General features: G+C 41.1%; 1 protein-coding gene across 3 annotated transcripts in view; it reads right to left on the minus strand.

Annotated features, from left to right (window-relative positions):
- The window catches only part of LOC309557913 (sodium channel protein type 2 subunit alpha-like), a 244,726-nt gene that overhangs the window by 31,205 nt on the left and 195,194 nt on the right, over window positions 1-18,327 (minus strand). For all 3 annotated transcript variants that reach the window (XM_082260781.1, XM_082260780.1, XM_082260782.1), the window contains 3 exons: window positions 15,483-15,637; window positions 4,857-5,030; window positions 2,217-2,339 (listed from right to left, as the gene is read on the minus strand). In XM_082260781.1, the coding sequence (XP_082116907.1) occupies window positions 2,217-2,339; window positions 4,857-5,030; window positions 15,483-15,637 (452 nt within the window). The remainder of the gene's footprint in view (window positions 1-2,216; window positions 2,340-4,856; window positions 5,031-15,482; window positions 15,638-18,327) is intronic.

An 18,327-nucleotide genomic window follows, 5' to 3' on the forward strand; every position in this document is an offset into this window, starting at 1 on the left:
AGTAGATGCCATTTGCAGAGACAGCCCCCTTTTCTTTCATAGGCAAAGTGACGTCTCTTTATGGATTCTAATAAAAACATAACTGTACTTAGTTAATTTTATATTTGTCTGCCATTCCGCTTGAAAGTGAGTGGACTGACAAACTTTAGTAAACTATGAAAAATGTTCCAATAATATCTAAATCAGTGGTCCCCAAACTGTTGCCTGCCTATATGTAGATCACTTTTTCATCCACTGGCACCAATGACGAGGCATTATTCCTTTTACTGGCACAAACAATTGGGCACTGTTTCTTTCTCTGACACCAATGACAGAGCATTATTCCTCCTCCCCTCCCTTCTTCTAATCCCAAAAGCCACCAACTCTGGGACATTTTTTACTACCACCTACAGCAGAGCCTAAAACATTGTTTACTCCCACAAATGCCAGGACATTTTCCACTCTCACTGGCCAACGTCTGCCCCCCCCCCCCTAAAGTCTGAAGCACAGTGACATATAACATTATATAAATAATTTAGGTAAAAAATATAAAGTTGTCCCCTAGTGGGAGATATGCATTCCTCTTTATATTTATGAATTGTACATTTTTAAAGGGCAATTTCAATGATAGAAAAATGTGACCAGCCATTTCTGACCTCCTTTTGAGAATGATAGTTTCCTGCCTGTCTCTAGGATGAGTACTTTTAAGCCTCATTCACATGGGTTAACCAATCCATACATCTGTGCGAAGGGCCATCTTTGCCCACACGGGATGCACAGGTGTTCAATGTATCCACATGCAGGCAGTCCCAACCATGTCTATTGGGATGAAACATCTGCATCCACACAGCCGATTGACAGCTGTTCGAGTGCAGGGACATGTCCCTCAATGCACACTGTCTGTGCTCAGGGACACGCACTTGTACGTCTTTCAAATTGGGACCAGCAGATGTGTCCGTGCAACTGCTGAGTCCCAATAGACATGAATAGGATTGCCTGCATGTGAATGCATGGAACACCTGTGCATCCTGTGCAGTCATAGACGCCCCTTCACATGGGTGTACAGATAGGTACAACGCACATTACATACCTTGGTGCGATGTGTTGCCATTCATTTTTAATGGCACCATAATGCACCTTGTGATAGATGTACGTTGCAGAGCACAAACATATGTTGCGCTCCCAAAGAAAATATTTTTTAGCAGCACAATGCACATCCATTGCACGGTGTGTTGGGGTGTCATTCAGAAAGAATTGCACTGCCATGCACAAATGCATGTTACACGTGTTGCTCTAAAGCATGTGATAATGCTGATTTTTAATAATGGTTTTAACAATGCTTCTGAGGATACTCTAATTATGGAATGGAATATGTTTGTTGTTATTTAGTTAACTATGTGTAAAGGTGTGTATTCAGACGGTTGCTTCAGGTAAAGATCTTCCCCTCTGTGTGTCCTTCATAGCTGCCAGATATTTCCCTAAGAGGCTATCTTCTAGCGCTGCTTATCAGGCCCCTTCTGTCCTCTCTGCCATTTCTAATCTCATATGACTAGACTTCCACAATGCATCACATTATGTGAATAGGCGGTGGAAATCCTGTAATTTAACTACTCCTCCATTCACAGAATGCAGTGCATTGTGGGAGAATAGTAATATGAGCAATATGAAAAGCATAGAAGGCAAAAAGGGGCAGGCGAGCAGTGCAACTTTTCTCAGTAGCAGTGGCTGCTGTTGATCTTCACAATGCCAAAAGACAGCTACTCAGGGCAGTATTCAGCAGCTATTGAGGAGACCCAGCTGGGAGGATTTTTACAAGAAGTAGCGAAATGCAGGTAATAGGACACATACTATTACACATAACTAATGTGTTCCCTCTCCTAAAAAAAAAAAATCTTCAAGTAGAACTAAAGTCAAACTTTTTTATTTTTTCATTATGGATAGAATAGGGAAGAGTTATAACCCCTGTCAGTATTTCTTTGCCCTCTGGAGATTTCCCTACACTTCCTGTCCTATAACTTCCTGCAACTCTGTTGACTAAGACACTCTAGTTACACAAACTAGTGGGGGCACAGACAGCAATAAAAACCTGACAGGTGTTTTTATTGTACCCCACTCTATCCAAAACTAAAAAAAAATGTTTGCCTTTAGTTATGCTTTCCACTTTAATGCACTATTTATGATTACATTAAAAAGGCATTGAAAAGAATTCATTATGCAGTTTTTAAATGTAAACTCACCCTCATGCCTTCAAACCGTGACAGGGCCCTCAGGGGTCTCAGTGCTCGCAGTGTTCTAAGTGACTTTATCGCTCCTAATTCTGAGTACCCCAAGGCATTGGCTATAAGGCTCACCAAAGATATCTTAAAAAGAAAAAATGCCAGTTATGTATTTTTCTAAATAAGTGCAAACCTGATACATAGTATATATAATGTATTATCTATTAATAAATAAAAAGTAAATAGAGCCCTTGTTCCACTTCTGGCTATGTAAAACAATGCTACTGTGTATTCTGCAATATACAGTGCCTTGCAAAAGTATTCGGCCCCCTTGAACTTTGTGACCTTTTGCCACATTTCAGGCTTCAAACATAAAGATATAAAACTGTAATTTTTTGTGAAGAATCAACAATTGTGCAAAATTATTTCGCCCCCTTAAGTTAATACTTTGTAGTGCCACCTTTTGCTGCGATTACAGCTGTAAGTCGCTTGGGGTATGTCTCTATCAGTTTTGCACATCGAGGGACTGAAATTTTTGCCCATTCCTCCTTGCAAAACAGCTCGAGCTCAGTGAGGTTGGATGGAGAGCGTTTGTGAACAGCAGTTTTCAGTTCTTTCCACAGATTCTCGATTGGATTCAGGTCTGGACTTTGACTTGGCCATTGTAACACCGGGATATGTTTATTTGTGAACCATTCCATTGTAGATTTTGCTTTATTTTTTGGATCAAATCTTCGTCCCATTCTCAGGTCTTTTGCAGACTCCATCAGGTTTTCTTCCAAAATGGTCCTGTATTTGACTCCATCCATCTTCCCATCAATTTTAACCATCTTCCCTGTCCCTGCTGAAGAAAAGCAGGCCCAAACCATGATGCTGCCACCACCATGTTTGACAATGGGGATGGTGTGTTCAGGGTGATGAGCTGTGTTGCTTTTACGCCAAACATAAAGTTTTGCATTGTTGCCAAAAAGTTCGAGTTTGGTTTCATCTGACCAGAGCACCTTCTTCCACATGTTTGGTGTGTCTCCCAGGTGACTTGTAGCAAACTTTAAACGACACTTTTTATGGATATCTTTAAGAAATGGCTTTCTTCTTGCCACTCTTTCATAAAGGCCAAATTTGTGTAGTATATGACTGATTGTTGTCCTATGGACAGAGTCTCCCACCTCAGCTGTAGATCTCGGCAGTTCATCCAGAGTGATCATGGGCCTCTTGTCTGCATCTCTGATCAGTCTTCTCCTTTTATGAGCTGAAAGTTTAGAGGGACGGCCAGGCCTTCGTAGATTTGCAGTGGTCTGATACTCCTTCCATTTCAATATTATCGCTTGCACAGTGCTCCTTGGGATCTTTAAAGCTTGGTAAATCTTTTTGTATCCAAATCCGGCTTTAAACTTTTCTAAAACAGTATCTCGGACCTGCCTGGTGTGTTCCTTGTTCTTCATGATGCTCTCTGCGCTTTAAACGGACCTCTGAGACTATCACAGTGCAGGTGCATTTATACAGAGACTTGATTACACACAGGTGGATTCTATTTATCATCATTAGTCATTTAGGTCATCATTGGATCATTCAGAGATCCTCACTGAACTTCTGGAGAGAGTTTGCTGCACTGAAAGTAAAGGGGCTGAAAAATTTTGCACGCCCAATTTTTCCGTTTTTTATTTGTTAACAAAGTTTGAAATATCCAATAAATTTTGTTCCACTTCATGATTGTGTTGTCCCACTTGTTGTTGATTCTTCACAAAAAAATTACAGTTTTATATCTTTATGTTTGAAGCCTGAAATGTGGCAAAAGGTTGCAAAGTTCAAGGGGGCCGAATACTTTTGCAAGGCACTGTATACTGCAAAATTAAGTTACTAGTATGCCAGAAGTTGTCAATCTAACCTTAGCCAAATATAAGTTGGATAATAGAGTTCTATATGCTGCTTTAATTGAAAAAGACCCCATTAAAAATAAAATTCAGATACAAAATGCAGGCATCTAGAGATGTCTGAACATCTCAAGCAGCAGCCTCTCAAACATGACCATCATGGCTGAATTCTGGCTACTTTTGACAGGCAAAGATCCAACAGTGTCAAGTGGGTAATGTCAACATTTTCTGCTAACCTCTGCCCCCTCACATTCCTATTAACCTATCACTATATTGGGAAGCATCACTGACCAATAGGAATGTACAGGGGTCAGAAAGAGGCAGATGAGCTTCATTATGATCATTTAAGTGCCAAAGTTATGTTTGTAAGTACGGCCTTGGTTTTGGCAGTGATGGGAGGGTTTGGGAGGCTACTACTTTATAACTAAGTGTAATTAAAAAAAATCAGCACAAGGGAAAATAGTTACTATCAGTGCAATGTGTCCCTTGTGCTCCTGGCTCCTGCTTTAGTTTAAATCATCCTCCTCCACTCCTGCATAACCTCAGCAGCCATAATCCTCCAGTGCAGGGGGGTTTAAAAGTGCTGAGGGACCTGTCATATGTGCTCATCAAGAGTGCTGACTATGCTTACCCTTTCAAACCCCCTCCTCTTTCCGTAGAAGCTGTACTACAGCTTCTGAGAATGAAAAGTTGGTGTGGCAAAATAGTGGTCTGACAAAGGCTGACCATTACATTACAGCATTGTATGATTTTCTTGGCACAGTAGTGTTGAACAGATAGAGGTACATACATCCACAATCAGGAAATCCAACCAGCACCAAGCATTTGTGAAATATGTGACAAATCCATAGGCGACCCATTTCAAAAGCATTTCTGCTATAAAGACGTAGGTAAAAACTTTGTCAGCATACTCCAACACGGTCTTCATAGTTTTATGCTTTTCAATATGAATATCCTCAAACGCCTAAAAAAATGGAGGTAAAAAAACAACAAAAAGTTAGTTCTGCATGTACAATACACAACTACACATTTTAAACTTGAACCTAAATATTCAGAGGGGATTGCAAAGAAATATACAAATTCACCATTCGGTCCCATGTCTAGGTATATTTAAAAGCACTGAATTAATTAAAACACTGTTATTAAACCACATGAAAACAGTCTTTACATTAAACTCGCTTAATGTGCTGCACAACAGAGATCAGGCTGGGTAGGAGGGTATGTACTGGCAGCCAATCAAAAGGAGTAGTAGTATGTGCATTTTGGCAGGAAAATAGAATGAATAGTGACATCACAAAAAAAACAACAACTTGATACTGACACTTGTGGTCAACATATTGCAAAAATGAATAGTTGACTGCTAGTGGCCTGGGAGACAATAAGAGCTATGTGAACCTATGATGCAGTATTATGAATACATAATATCATACTACAGAAGTAGTGTTTATAATAACAAGGGGTATGAAAATAATATAGAGACAATCTGAACTCTGATCCTTTTAGAGCCCATTCACACTAGCGCGACTTGTGAGGCAACTTGTGTTGCCCCAGGTAGCTTCACATAACAAAAGCAATGTTAATCAATCAGTGCCGTCTTAATTGGCACTACTGAAGTTGCTCCGACTTCAGAAAAGGGTCCGGTACTACTTTGAGGCGACCTGTGATCCGACTGTCCCATATACTTCAATGGGAGTCGCCTCCTTATCTTAATTGACACGACTTGTTATCAGACTTTCCAGGAAGAAGAAAGAGATTAGCCAGGCATTCCCCACAGACAAAGTCGCCTGTCTCTTCAAAGTAGTGCACAAGTCTCTTCCAAGTCTCTTCCAAGTCTCTTCCAAGTCTCTAAACAAGTCTCTTCAAGTCACGGGGCGACTTTCTGGTAGTGGTAGTGTGAACCGGCTCTTACTGAGCAGAGGTCACGTGACAAAATGCCTTGGCATTTAATCACTCGTACACAGCTCTCAAGAAATTCAGTGTGACAAAATGCATCAGAAATACTTACTACATAGGGATGTCAGGATGTATGGAAATGCGCATACATACAGCACCACTATGACAGTGCTGGATTTAGACCTTGAGGGGGCCCAAGGCACTTCAAGTTTGGGGGGGCCCCAAAACATAAAAATTTAATTACATGAAAAATAAAAAAGTGAACTGAAATAAATGATAAACTAAATTTGTTCTAAAAAAATAAATAAAAATAAGATAGGTTCCTGAAGAAGACTCTTGTCAGGGTCAAGCGGGATAGTCAGCTTCTCTCTTCTGTTTCTTACTGTGATAAGCTGGTGCTAGTCATTACTTTTTTTTTGTAATTATGTTTTTAATTAGAGATTTATCAAGTAACAAATAAGTGGAAGAAGACAATATGACATACAACAGGAGTACATCTACAGAAGAGTTCACAAACATAACTAGGGGACAGAACAAAGAGACATTGCATATAACAGACATGGATCAAGACATCTGTGTAACAAATGACTAAAATAAAGGATGAATTAGATCAATCATAGGACATAAAGGAAAAATTGGGGCATATTGGAATATATTGGAGTACACACCACCTGGGGGGGGGGGGATAATTATAAAGGTAATATCAACAAGGGACGGGGTGAATGTAAGTTGGGGTGCTAGGGAGAGTGAAATCACCGTAAACAGAGTTATCCCAAGTTTACCAACATTTATTAAATTGGGAAAGAGTGTCATTTGTAATGGCTGTAAGGAGTTCCATTCTCTGGATGTCAGTCATAGTACGTAAAAATTGTGTTTTGGAGGGCAAAACAGTGGATTTCCAGTTGAGGGGGATTACTCTCTGAGCAGCAACTAGTATGTAGAAGATCAAACTTTTTTTCGATTTTGTAACACTGAAGAAGGGAAGGCCTAGTTGATAGTGGAAAGGATCTAGTGGAAATGACATGTTAAATAACTGTTCAAGTAGTAACCTGACATCATTCCAGAAAGACAGTAAGCGTGCACATTGCCAGAAGATACGATAGAAAGAGCCTTGTTCATGACCACAACACCAGCATAAAGCTAAAATTGAGGAGTCTTGTCGATGTAGCATATCTGGAGTTTTGTACCAAAACATCAATATTTTCAAAGTGGAAGAAATTAAATGTAATTGGTATGTCCCCTGTGCACATATCTACTCAAAGGCGGTGGGTTTATCTAAGGTAAGAGAGGAAGCTAGCAATTTAAAAAAATGTTTAAATAAATAAAATAAAAATAAAACAAAGTTTTAGGGATATTGTATTTTTCTCGAAGGTCTGCAAAAGTGAGTAATTGGCAGGACATGGGCTAGACTAGATTTCGAAGCTGAAAAAAGGGAAGACTGTAACCACGTTAATATACGTGAAAAGATTAGCTGTCAGGTATAACTGGGCTAAATAGGATGTTAGAAAATGGGGGCATGGTGAAGAGGGGGAGTAGCGCAAGTAACATTTCTTCCAAACAGTTAAAGTAAACAGCATGGGGGCAATGCACATGCGTCTTAAGATAGCATTATCATGAAGTGAAGAGGAACACACGAGGGAACATGGATGTACAGGATATATAGAACCTCTCTCTATCTCCGACCAATGATTGGAAGCATGTAAACTGGACCAGGAAACCACAGCACGTACAGTAATTGGGTAGCATTAATATTTAATAATGTCCGGGGCTCCTGTAATGAGACAGTGTGGCAAACATATAAGGCCAGCTAAGGCAGTCAAAGGGCTTTTGGGCATCAAGACTGAGAACTAAAGTAGGGTGGGGAAACTTTTTGATGAGACCTATTGTACGCCTGGTGTTATCGCCAGCATGTCTAGCTGAATCAAAGACTACCTGATCTTTATTAATCAGTTTCAGGAGCAACTGAGTTAGTCTATTGGCCAAGATCTTGTGGTCCGAATTAAGAAGGGCTAAGGGTCTATACTTATCTGGTACAGAGGGGTCTTTACCAGGCTTTGGAAAATTGGAATGACTGAGATGTATGAGTGCATAAAGAAAGAGTGAGGAACAGTACCTTGGTGTAAAGAACTATAGCAATTTAAGTTGGTCACGAAGGATGTGACTGCGCGGAGGCAAGCCAATTTGGAGGAGTGCAGAAGCAACCTCTCCAAGGCGCGTAGTTTAATAAGCAAAGAGGCCTTAAGGCTAGCAGAGTCTTTTTTTAAAAGGGAGCCTTCAGAGATACATAATCCTCGAGAAAAGCTTTGTGCGACTCTCACAGTGTTGATGCTTCTACTACAGAGCCAACATTAAATTCAAAAAATTCTGTAAGTTCTTCTAGTTAGCGTGGACTTAGTAATTAGTGATTAAATAAAATAATCATTGAGGCGCCAATGGCAGGTTTTGGGAGAGGATATTGAGAGGGTGATATCCAGGGTAATGGGTGTGTGGTCAGACCAAGATATGGGGCAATTTCAGAGGCTACTGTAAGTTGGGGGGGGGGGGGGGGAGATATGCAGAAATGGTCTAGCCGAGAAAACATTTTATGTGGGGCTGAGTAGTAGGAGAACTGTCTGTGAGTAGGATGCTTTATTCTCCAGGAATCAAAAAATCTCTGAGCCCGGATACATTTACGAAAAGAGGAAGATTGAGATAGAACCCTTTTTAAAGGAACAGTATGAAATAACGTTTGCTTATCTTTGTGTGGGGACATAGTTAGGTTAAAATTCGCTTCTACAATCATTTGAGGTTGGGAAAAGCGGTCAACAGCTTTAAAAAGATTATCGAGGAATCCAGTTTGTCCCGAATTAGGTGTGTATACAATAATGAGAGTAAAGACAGAAGACATAAAGTTGCAGTTCAGTGCGATGTATCTACAGCAGGGGTCAATACATGAATCTTTGACTTTTAATGGGCATGTTTTCCTTATGAGGATCGCCAATCCTGCCTTCCCAGATGAGTCCGAGGAGACATATGAAGAAGGAAAAAGTTTAGAGGCAAATTTAAAGTATCCCCCCACACAAAAATGTGTCTCCTGAACTAAGACTATATCAGCAACAGAAGATTTAAACTCTTTCAAAGCCAGCCATTGCTGGCTTAGAGTTTAAGCCTTTCCGGTTATACGATACAAATCTTAAAGCCATAAAGGCATATATAAAGAAAAGCTTAAGTATGTAAGTTAACAAGTAAGTGACATTTGGCGTGTGCAAAAAAGCCCTGTGAGGAAAAAACATACTAGTAGTAAGCATATGACAGAGAAACACTGAAAACACATAATAAACATAGTAACAAAAATAGACCCAAAGGAGGTCCAAAAAAGAAAAGGGAACCCAAAAAGGGTATAAAACCTGAAATGCAGCCACGTCTCAGGATTCCATGGTCTCGGCCAGGGAAAAAAACACAGGGACATGGCAGACTCTAACTAAAACTAGGTGGAAAGAAGCCAGGATACTGAAGAAAGGAAAGACACTGCTCCAGGTGTATAGTGTGTGGTGATTGCCAGGAGATAGGATATCCAATAGAGTGCTGGCCCCGGCCCGCCTCCGTGGGAACACTTTTAGGAAAAGAAATAGCCGCACATCCAGGGATTCCAATAGGTTTCAAATACCTTTATTTCCAAAAAGTTGCAAGTGATGACACCAAAGACACCAGCATGAAGTCTCGTAAGACTTCATGCTGGTGTCTTTGGTGTCATCACTTGCAACGTTTTGGAAATAAAGGTATTTAAAACCTATTGGAATCCCTGGATGTGCGGCTATTTCTTTTCCTACAGGTGGAAAGAAGGATGGTCCCCATCTGCTCTCCAACAATAGTAATCCGATGAAAAAAAAAAAAAAGCAAAGGTTATACCTCATGGGTATGTGAAAAAGGTCCTGTGCATAGGACCCTAAAACTTTGGGATGGATACAAGGGAGACAGCCGCTCCGCATGATGAAGAAAAAATAGAGATTGCCACATAGAAATCATGGGGTTGTTTGGAAGAATGAGCTCACAGTGGGTTAGCAGATGTTTTCTTGGTATTCTGCTTAGCGGGAGTCCATATCCAATTAAGTGTAGCAGGAGGTGGATGTGGTGGGAGTGGTTGAAGAAGAAATTTATCTTCCGGGACTGGAGTGTGGCCCAGGCTTCGGGGGAAGGCGTGCCCTTCTTGCAGGTCTCGTAGACTGTGTTGGACTCCTTCCCGAGTGACAATCAGTTGAAAGGGGAAACCCCAGTAGTAGGGGACCCTGCACAGCTGCACGTGGGAAGTAATAGGGTGAAGTTGTCAGCGTTTGGCCAAAGTGATAGGGCTAATCTTCACTGAAGATTTATAGCTTGTCGTCTTTATAATGAATTTGCGATTTATTGCGGGTAGGCAGGGCAAGCGCTTCCTTACTATCATAGTAGTGAAACCGGACGATAACGTCTCTAGGAGGGACCCCAGCTATGGTAGGGGCCAAGGTGTTGAAAAGGCCCAGGAGGTATGGGCATAGTGTGTTGTCACCCACAGATTCAGAGATACCACAAATGGGTAGATCTTGGCGCCGTTCTGTGTTCTCAAGGTCCTCCTGCTAAAGCTGTAGCTGAGAGACAGAGTGTTTTAAAGTTGAATTTTCTTTTCTAGGGCCTGGATATCTTGTATAAGTTCATAAAACTTTGTTTCTAAAGCATCTGTATCTTCTTCAATCTTATCTCCCCATGGAGTTCTTGAAAAAGAGAGAATGTTTTTCAACTTCCAAAGCAATGTTACCTGTTAATTGATGTAGGAGAAGTTGCAGCTTCTCATCAAGCATTACAGGGGTTAACACTGGTTTGGAGTCTTGTGTATTGATTGCCTGTTGAGTAGGGAGTGGCATCACAGTGAATAGGAGCAGGTCTGTGTGTGAGGATAGATCCGGCTGTGAAATTGAGGCCGGGGATTGCGGCCTAGAAAGGAACAGCTCCATGCCAGCCTGGGTTCGCGGCTCTGGGGGCAGCAGAGAAGCACCCTTTTGCTTTCCAATTTTCCCCATGATGTGCTTGAGGGTGTAAGGAGGGGAATAGGCTTATCCCTCATGCTACTGAAGCAGTGTGAGGCTGTCAAGGGGTCACAGAGAGCTGACTGAGACCGGAGCTCCAGGATTAAGCAGCCACCATCAATGAGAGCCGCGCATGTGCCTCTGCTAGTCATTACCTTCACTCCCACATTATGGTGTCAGGGCTGTTGCCTGGCACTTTCCAACATTTTTTAAACTTTTCCCTTATCCCACCCACTTGTCACTTGTAAACATGACAATACATTCTGCAACACAGTCAAACAAACATCTTGGAATAGTAAAATAATATGAGAAGTTGAAATGTAAAACTAAACCATCTGCCAGAAGCCCTCACCCCTTTCTTTGCCTCTAAAGTCAGGCCTAACTGTTCCGTATCACCACACCCACACACACTTTCTTAATTCTGTTATAATAATAAAACTAATTTCATAATTATTAAATTTTTTCATAAAGGAGACCGGGGGGGGGGTGGGCTTCTGGCAGAGGGGCACTTCAGGGGCAATTGCCTCTTTTGCCCAAATCTTTTGCCCAATTATAAATCCAGTACTGCACTGTGGTGTGTACTATACTTATATTAATGCTTCTATCCTTAGTGCTGGGTGAGCACCTTTTACGGTGTGAGTGTTTTGATATCTCATACCCAAGGAACCACTGGGGAAGCTGACAAATGCTGTGATAGTCGGCGTCACTACAGTACTTGCTGCCATCTTTGGGTTCTGTGCCAAGCAGCTGCAAAAAAAAAAAACAGGGGCTTGCCTACTTGGCACCTCCACCATTCATAGAACGCCTTGTATTTTTTCAGTGAATGCGAAGTGTGTAGTCTGACTGGCAGAGGTGGAGAGGAGGGGCATTGCCATGATAACAGTGAATAACAGCATCTTCAGTGGCCCTTCAGATATCAGATGTGGATAATTACATCTAGCCAAGCTGGCCCAATGTAATGTATGCAAAAAACGTTCTTGGAGTTCAACGTTAAATGTATTTTTAAAGTTTTTAATGCAACTTGTCTATATACTGGAGTTGGACTCATTATCAGTTACTTTTAATTCCCTGTGAAGTAGAAACTGAGAGTGGGAGAGTCACCAGTAAGAACGAATTAGGTTGATGCAGCACACATGTGCCAACAAGGAACATTCTGACAGCAAGAAAGAGCAGGGTGACCACATGGATGATCTCACCAGCCAGCTGCTGCTTCTTAAAGGAGTTGTAAAAGCAGACGGTTTTTTATCTTAATGCATTCTATGCATTAAGATAAAAAGCCTTCTGTATGCAGCAGCTGCCCCAGCCCCCCCTAATACTTACCTGAGCCCATCTCTTTCCAGCTATGTCCACGAGTCCCTTGGCTGCCTGGGACTATCCCTCCTGACTGGCTGAGACACAGCAGTGGCTCCCACTGCTGTCATTCAAATTCAGTTAGTCAATCAGGAGAGAGAAGGGGCATGGCCGAACATCAGCTCTGTCTCTGAATGGACACACGGAGCTGCAGTTCAGCTCGGGTGCCCCAATAGCAAGCTGCTCACTGTGGGGGCACTCAACAGGAGGGAGGGGCCAGGAGCAGTGAAGAGGGACCTGAGAAGAGGAGGATCTGGGTTTTCCTGTGCAAAACCAACCACACAGTGGAGGTAGGTATATCATGTTTGTTATTTATTTTTTTAAAACACAAGACTTTACAATCACTGTTTAGGTCATCCACCTGCCTGTGTAGTCTGGATGAGCTGAAAATATATCAAGGCTGGATAAAAAGACATACAAATCCATTGTCAGGTAAAAAATATTCCATATATGCATTCCAACTACGTATTTAGCTGTTTGCCTGGAGTTCAGCTTTAGACATGATTTCAGCATACTATAGTTTATCTTCGATCAGTCTGATTATATAAATCTTTGAGGTGTGCACAGTAATAATTAAGTGTTTTTTTTTTTTTTCAATACATTTTTATTGGGTTTTCAAACAATACAAAATTGGTACACATTAAGGAGATAATGCATATAGTATACAGGCAGTTAAATCCGTACAGAGTAATCTGGATCAACAATGGTTCAAACTTTGGATACATATTTTTAAGACCAAATTGACCATATGTGGTCAAATTTAGTGCAGTTAAGTGCGTTAATCGCCAGTAGGCATTCATTGGCATAGTTGAGATTAACAGTACTAATGACTTCAGATAAATTTGGGGACTCTTGGGATTTCCATTTCTTAACAATGATGTTTCTTGCTGCTAGTAGGATGTGTGTAACCACTGGCCTTAGGGAGTGTGGGTAGTTGTCCATTCCTAGATTAAGGATAGCTAGCCCCTTGTCTGGTGGTGAGGTAAAGATCCCTGTTATCTGTGAAATTAGGCAGAATACTTACTTCCAAAAGCTGGTTAAGTTAGGGCAGTCTCAGAAAGTAAACTCCCTGTTTTTCCACAATTTCTCCAGCAGTTAGGAGATGCTTTTGGGGAGAATTTTGCAATTCTGAGAGGTGTGTAATACCACAATGTATTTTTTTTTTTAAATCATTTCCCAGTGATTTTAACAGTGTGAGGATCTTTGTATCACCTTAAAGGCCGTTTGCCACTGCTTCAGGGAATATGATTTGTTGAGATTTGTTTCCCATTTTTGAATGGAGGGGGATTTGAGAAATGCAGTTTTGTCTTGTATTAGGTTATAAAATACGGAGATGCCTTTGTTTGGTGGTAATTTTGAAGTAAAGCAATTCCAGGTAGTAAGGGGGATTTGTATGTTCGGTAAGGGGTGTTTGGACAAAAAATGTAGGATGCAGAGGCACGTGTAGTATGAGTTGGTGGGGAGGTTATACTCTGTTCGCAGGTTCTCCCATGATTTGAGTTTAGAGTTGTTATAAAAATTCTGCACTTTGCTCAAACCACTTATTTGAAGTGTAATGGTTTTTAAAAAGGGGATCATAAATTCTAATGTTTGGGTTTTAAGGTCAGGTAGTTCTACTTTTGTGGAATGTTTGGGATTGTTGAGTAAATTTCTCCACGCATTTAGTGTTGCTGCTATTGTGGGGGGAATGTGGACGTGTTCCAAGGTTTCCATACAGTATGTCGCATATTAGTAGTGAGTTAAGGTCCTGTGTAGGCGATAGTGCTGTTTCAGTATTTGACCATAATGGGGCTTCTCTGTTTGTGAACCAATGTTTGAGTTGGTCTAGTAGTGTTGCCCAGTAGTAATCCTGAATGCTCACCAATCCCATTCCTCCCACTGATCTATGTTTGATTGAGTTTATGTGTGCGCACCTTGGTCTTTTACCATTCCAGATAAAGGTATTTAGGAGACCTGAAAAGATCTTTATATAGGCAGCTGGTATGGGAATGGGGAGCACCCTGAAGATGTACAATATCAGGGGTAGAATCATCATTTTAAAAGCTGCGAGTCTACCTACGCAGGTAAGTTCGCATTGCGCCATATGTTGAAATTGGCTTTTATTTTTGGTGATGAAAGGTATGATATTTGCCTAGGTTAGGGATGACGTTGAGGGTGTAAGGGTAATCCCTAGATAGGGAATACCTTGGGAGTTCCATGAAAAGGGCAATTGATTTTGCAGGTCTTGTTTGACCTTGAGGGTTGACCTTATAATATGATATATTGCTGAATTGTGTGAGGATCCTGTGTCCCTTTGGTAATGATGTTAAGGGGTTGGTTAGGAGAAAAATTACGCCATCAGAAAAAGGGTAATGATGTTTTGTCTACGGTTAAAGTGGAATTCTGTGGTTTGTAAGTTTGTATGGATAGATTCTGCTAGTGGTTCTATCACAAGATTAAAATGGTGGGTGACAGGGGGCATCCCTGGTTGGTTCCATAAATGGAATGTTTTGGATAGCAGACCAGAGGTATATACCTGAGCAGAAGTATGTGAATATAGGGCTAGTATTGCTGTCCTTATGGAGCCTTGGAATCCAAACTTGGTTAATTCACTTGACATAAATTGCCAATGCACTCTATCGAACGCCTTCTCCACGTCTAAAGAAAACAGCAGAGAAGGCGTTTGAGTATACACTGCAAAATGCATTACATTTAAAATCTTCTGGTTGCGTCAGAGGATTGTCTCCCTCTCACAAACCCCATTTGGTGGCTTTGTATTAGGGAAGGTATGATGTTGGCTAGATGGTGTGCTAATAATTTAGCGTACACTTTGATATCTGTGTTCATCATTCAGTGTTTTATTTATCAACTATATGCATTACTGACAGCGGCCCCATCACACTCTCAGTGCCAGCTGTCCGTTATGTAAACCAGAATGACCAGGGCTCATGTCCCTTTCCTTCTTGCCAGACCTTTTCTGTATGGAATTGGTGTGCTAACTGTGTGTAAATGCTGGTAAAGGCTCACTGATGTGTAATTCCCTAACTATTCACCTCCATTAAAAAAAAAACAAAAAAAAAAAAAAAAAACAGTACAAGAGAGAATTAAATAAGTCTGAATAGGTTGGCGTAATGAAACACTGAGTGCGTTGTTCTCACCAAGGCCCCGCTGCTAAGAAGAATCATGAGGATTATAAATGATTCAAACCAGCTGTGTTCCACAATAAGGTAGCAGGTTTTCCTGAGGTTCCACCAGGTTTTTCCTCTCCCCTCTTCAATGTTGATATGGCAGCATGCACATTTCTTTACGCAGCCTGGGGACAAAAGAAAAGAAGCTGGCAAGTAATCAATTAACACTGCTAACAAGGGTTTTTCCTGCCCCTAAGAAGTCCAAAACCTGAATAGAGCAGTTGCTGCAGCTTTTACTTTGTAGATTGTTTTCAAAACAGGTCTTACATCTGTGCTTTGTAGGTATGTTAATAATGCCTCTAAAAATATTTCCAAAGCAGCTGTCTTTGGGGTTATGTAAAGCAGCTTTTCACTAAAAAAAATCAGCATATAAATCAAAGCAGTGGACATGTACCAAGTCCAAACTATGAGCCCACCACTAGAATGTCAGAAGTAAGCACACCAGATGACCAATAAAAAATAATAAAAAAAAAAAAAAATCACACCACATACCAAGGACCTTCTAATCATGGCAGTCACGTTAAGGGTGTGAAATAAAATAGTTATCTGGTCAGGCCAGTAGTAGTAAATTACATTCAACTGCACATGTTCTGTAATGGTAAAGGCATTTCACCAATAATCAAAGTGGCTACCTAAATTCAAATGAATGCATTGTGCCAAGTCAAGTGTTGATTGTCCAAGACAATGGGAACATTTAAACCAGTTTATGTGATACCAATCCCCAATATCCACATTTTTTGTGAAGAAATGTTTCCAGTACTAGAGCATAAGTCTAGTTGAATGTGAATTAGTTCTACTAACTAAACCATTAACTGGTCAGTACTACCTGGTGAGTGTATTCCTTGCACAGGAAAATGGGCAGGCCATTATCCTTCAGGACCAGTAGCTGCATACATTGTCATTCAGAGTCTTATGGCTCCCTATATGATCAAAATGACAGACTACATAAAATCTGCATTGGAGGTTTGAGATGGCTGAAGTGGGCAAGAGTGTACAGGACTTTGTTATCTAAAAAAGTGCTATCATCTTTTAAAGGGCTGGTACCTGGAAAGGTAATGATACCTCTGTGTTTGTTTTCAGGTCTGCACTTCTACCAGAGCTGTTACCTACAGTGCATCCAGAAAGTATTCTCAGCACTTTCCACATTTTGTTATGTTACAGTCTTATTCCAAAATAGATTAAATTCATTATTTTCCTTAAAATTCTACAAACAATACCCCATAATGACAACGTAATAGAAGTATGTTTGAAATCTTTGCAAATTTGCTAAAAAAAAAAAATCACATGTACATTAGTATTCACAGCCTTTGCAAAATACTTTGGTGAAGCACCTTTGGCACCAATTACAGTCTCAAGTCTTTTTGAGTATGATGCTACAAGCTTGGCACACCTATTTTTGGGCAGTTTCTCCCATTCTTCTTTGCAGGACCTCTCAAGCTCCATCCGGTTGGATGGGGGAGCATCGATGCACAGCCATTTTCAGATCTCTCCAGATATGTTTAACCAGGTTCAAGTCTGGGCTCTGGCTGGGCCACTCAAGGACATTCACAGAGCTGTCACAAAGTCACTTCTTTGTTATCTTGGCTGTGTGCTTGGGGTCATTGATGGTGAGGTTCAGAGCGCTCTGGAGCAGGTTTTCTTCAAGGATGTCTCTGTACATTGCTGCATTCATCTTTCCTCGATCCTGACTAGTCTCCCTGTTTTTGCCACTGAAAAACATCCCCAAAGCATGATGCTGCCTCCACTTTACTTCACTGTAGGGATGGTTTTAGCCAGGTGATGAGCAGTGCCTGGTTTTCCCCAGACATGACACTTGCCATTCAGGCCTTCAGGTGGGCTGTCATGTGCCGTTTTACTGAGGAGTGGCTTATGTCTTGCCACTCTATCATACAGGCCTGATTGGTGGAGTGCTTCAGAGATGGTTGTTCTTCTGGAAGGTTCTCCTCTCTCCACAGAGAAATGCTGGAGCTCTGTCAGAGTGATCATCAGGTTCTTGGTCACCTCCCTGACTAAGACCCTTCTCCCCTGATCGTTCAGTTTGGCCAGGCGGCCCATTTTAGGAAGAGTCCTGGTGGTTTCAAACTTCTACCATTTACGGAGGATGGAGGCCACTGTGCTCATTGGGACCGTTAATGCTGCAGATATTTTTCTGTATCCTTCCCCAAATATGTTCCTCCATGCAATCCTGTCTCGGAGGTCTACAGACAATTCTTTGGACTTCTTGGCTTAGTTTGTCCATGTCCATGTCATCATGTCCAATCAACTGAATTTACCACAGGTGGATTCCAATCAAGTTGTGGAAAAATCTCAAGGATGATCAGTGGAAAAAGGATGCACTTGAGCTCAATTTTGAGTGTCATGGCAAAGGCTGTGAATACATTTTATGTACATGGGATTTTTTCGTTTTTTTATTTTTAGTAAATTTGCAAAGATTTCAAACAAACTTCTTCCACATATAATATAATAAAATACTGAATTTAATCCATTTTGGAATAAGGCTGTAACATAACGAAATGTGGAAAAAGTGAAGCGCTGTGGATACTTTCCGCATGCACTGTATACGTCTCTTCAGAATCAGTATAAGAGAAGTTTGAGTTTTTAAAAAAAATAAACATTTATACTTTTAGTGACCCAATGCTGCATCTGTCCCCCCGCCGGTTCTACACTGATAACTGAGCAATTAAACACTGCTAATTACAGTTCTCTGAGCAGAGAGCCAGTGACTGTAAGTCACCAGCTTTCTGCTCTGCCCCTCCAACACTCACAGAAGCGCTGGGCTGTGGAGGGGGCGGCTCGCTGAGAGGCTAAGCCAGCT

The sequence above is a fragment of the Pelophylax lessonae genome, assembly GCF_965119305.1.
Source record: "Pelophylax lessonae genome assembly, chromosome: 6".
NCBI lineage: Eukaryota > Metazoa > Chordata > Amphibia > Anura > Ranidae > Pelophylax > Pelophylax lessonae.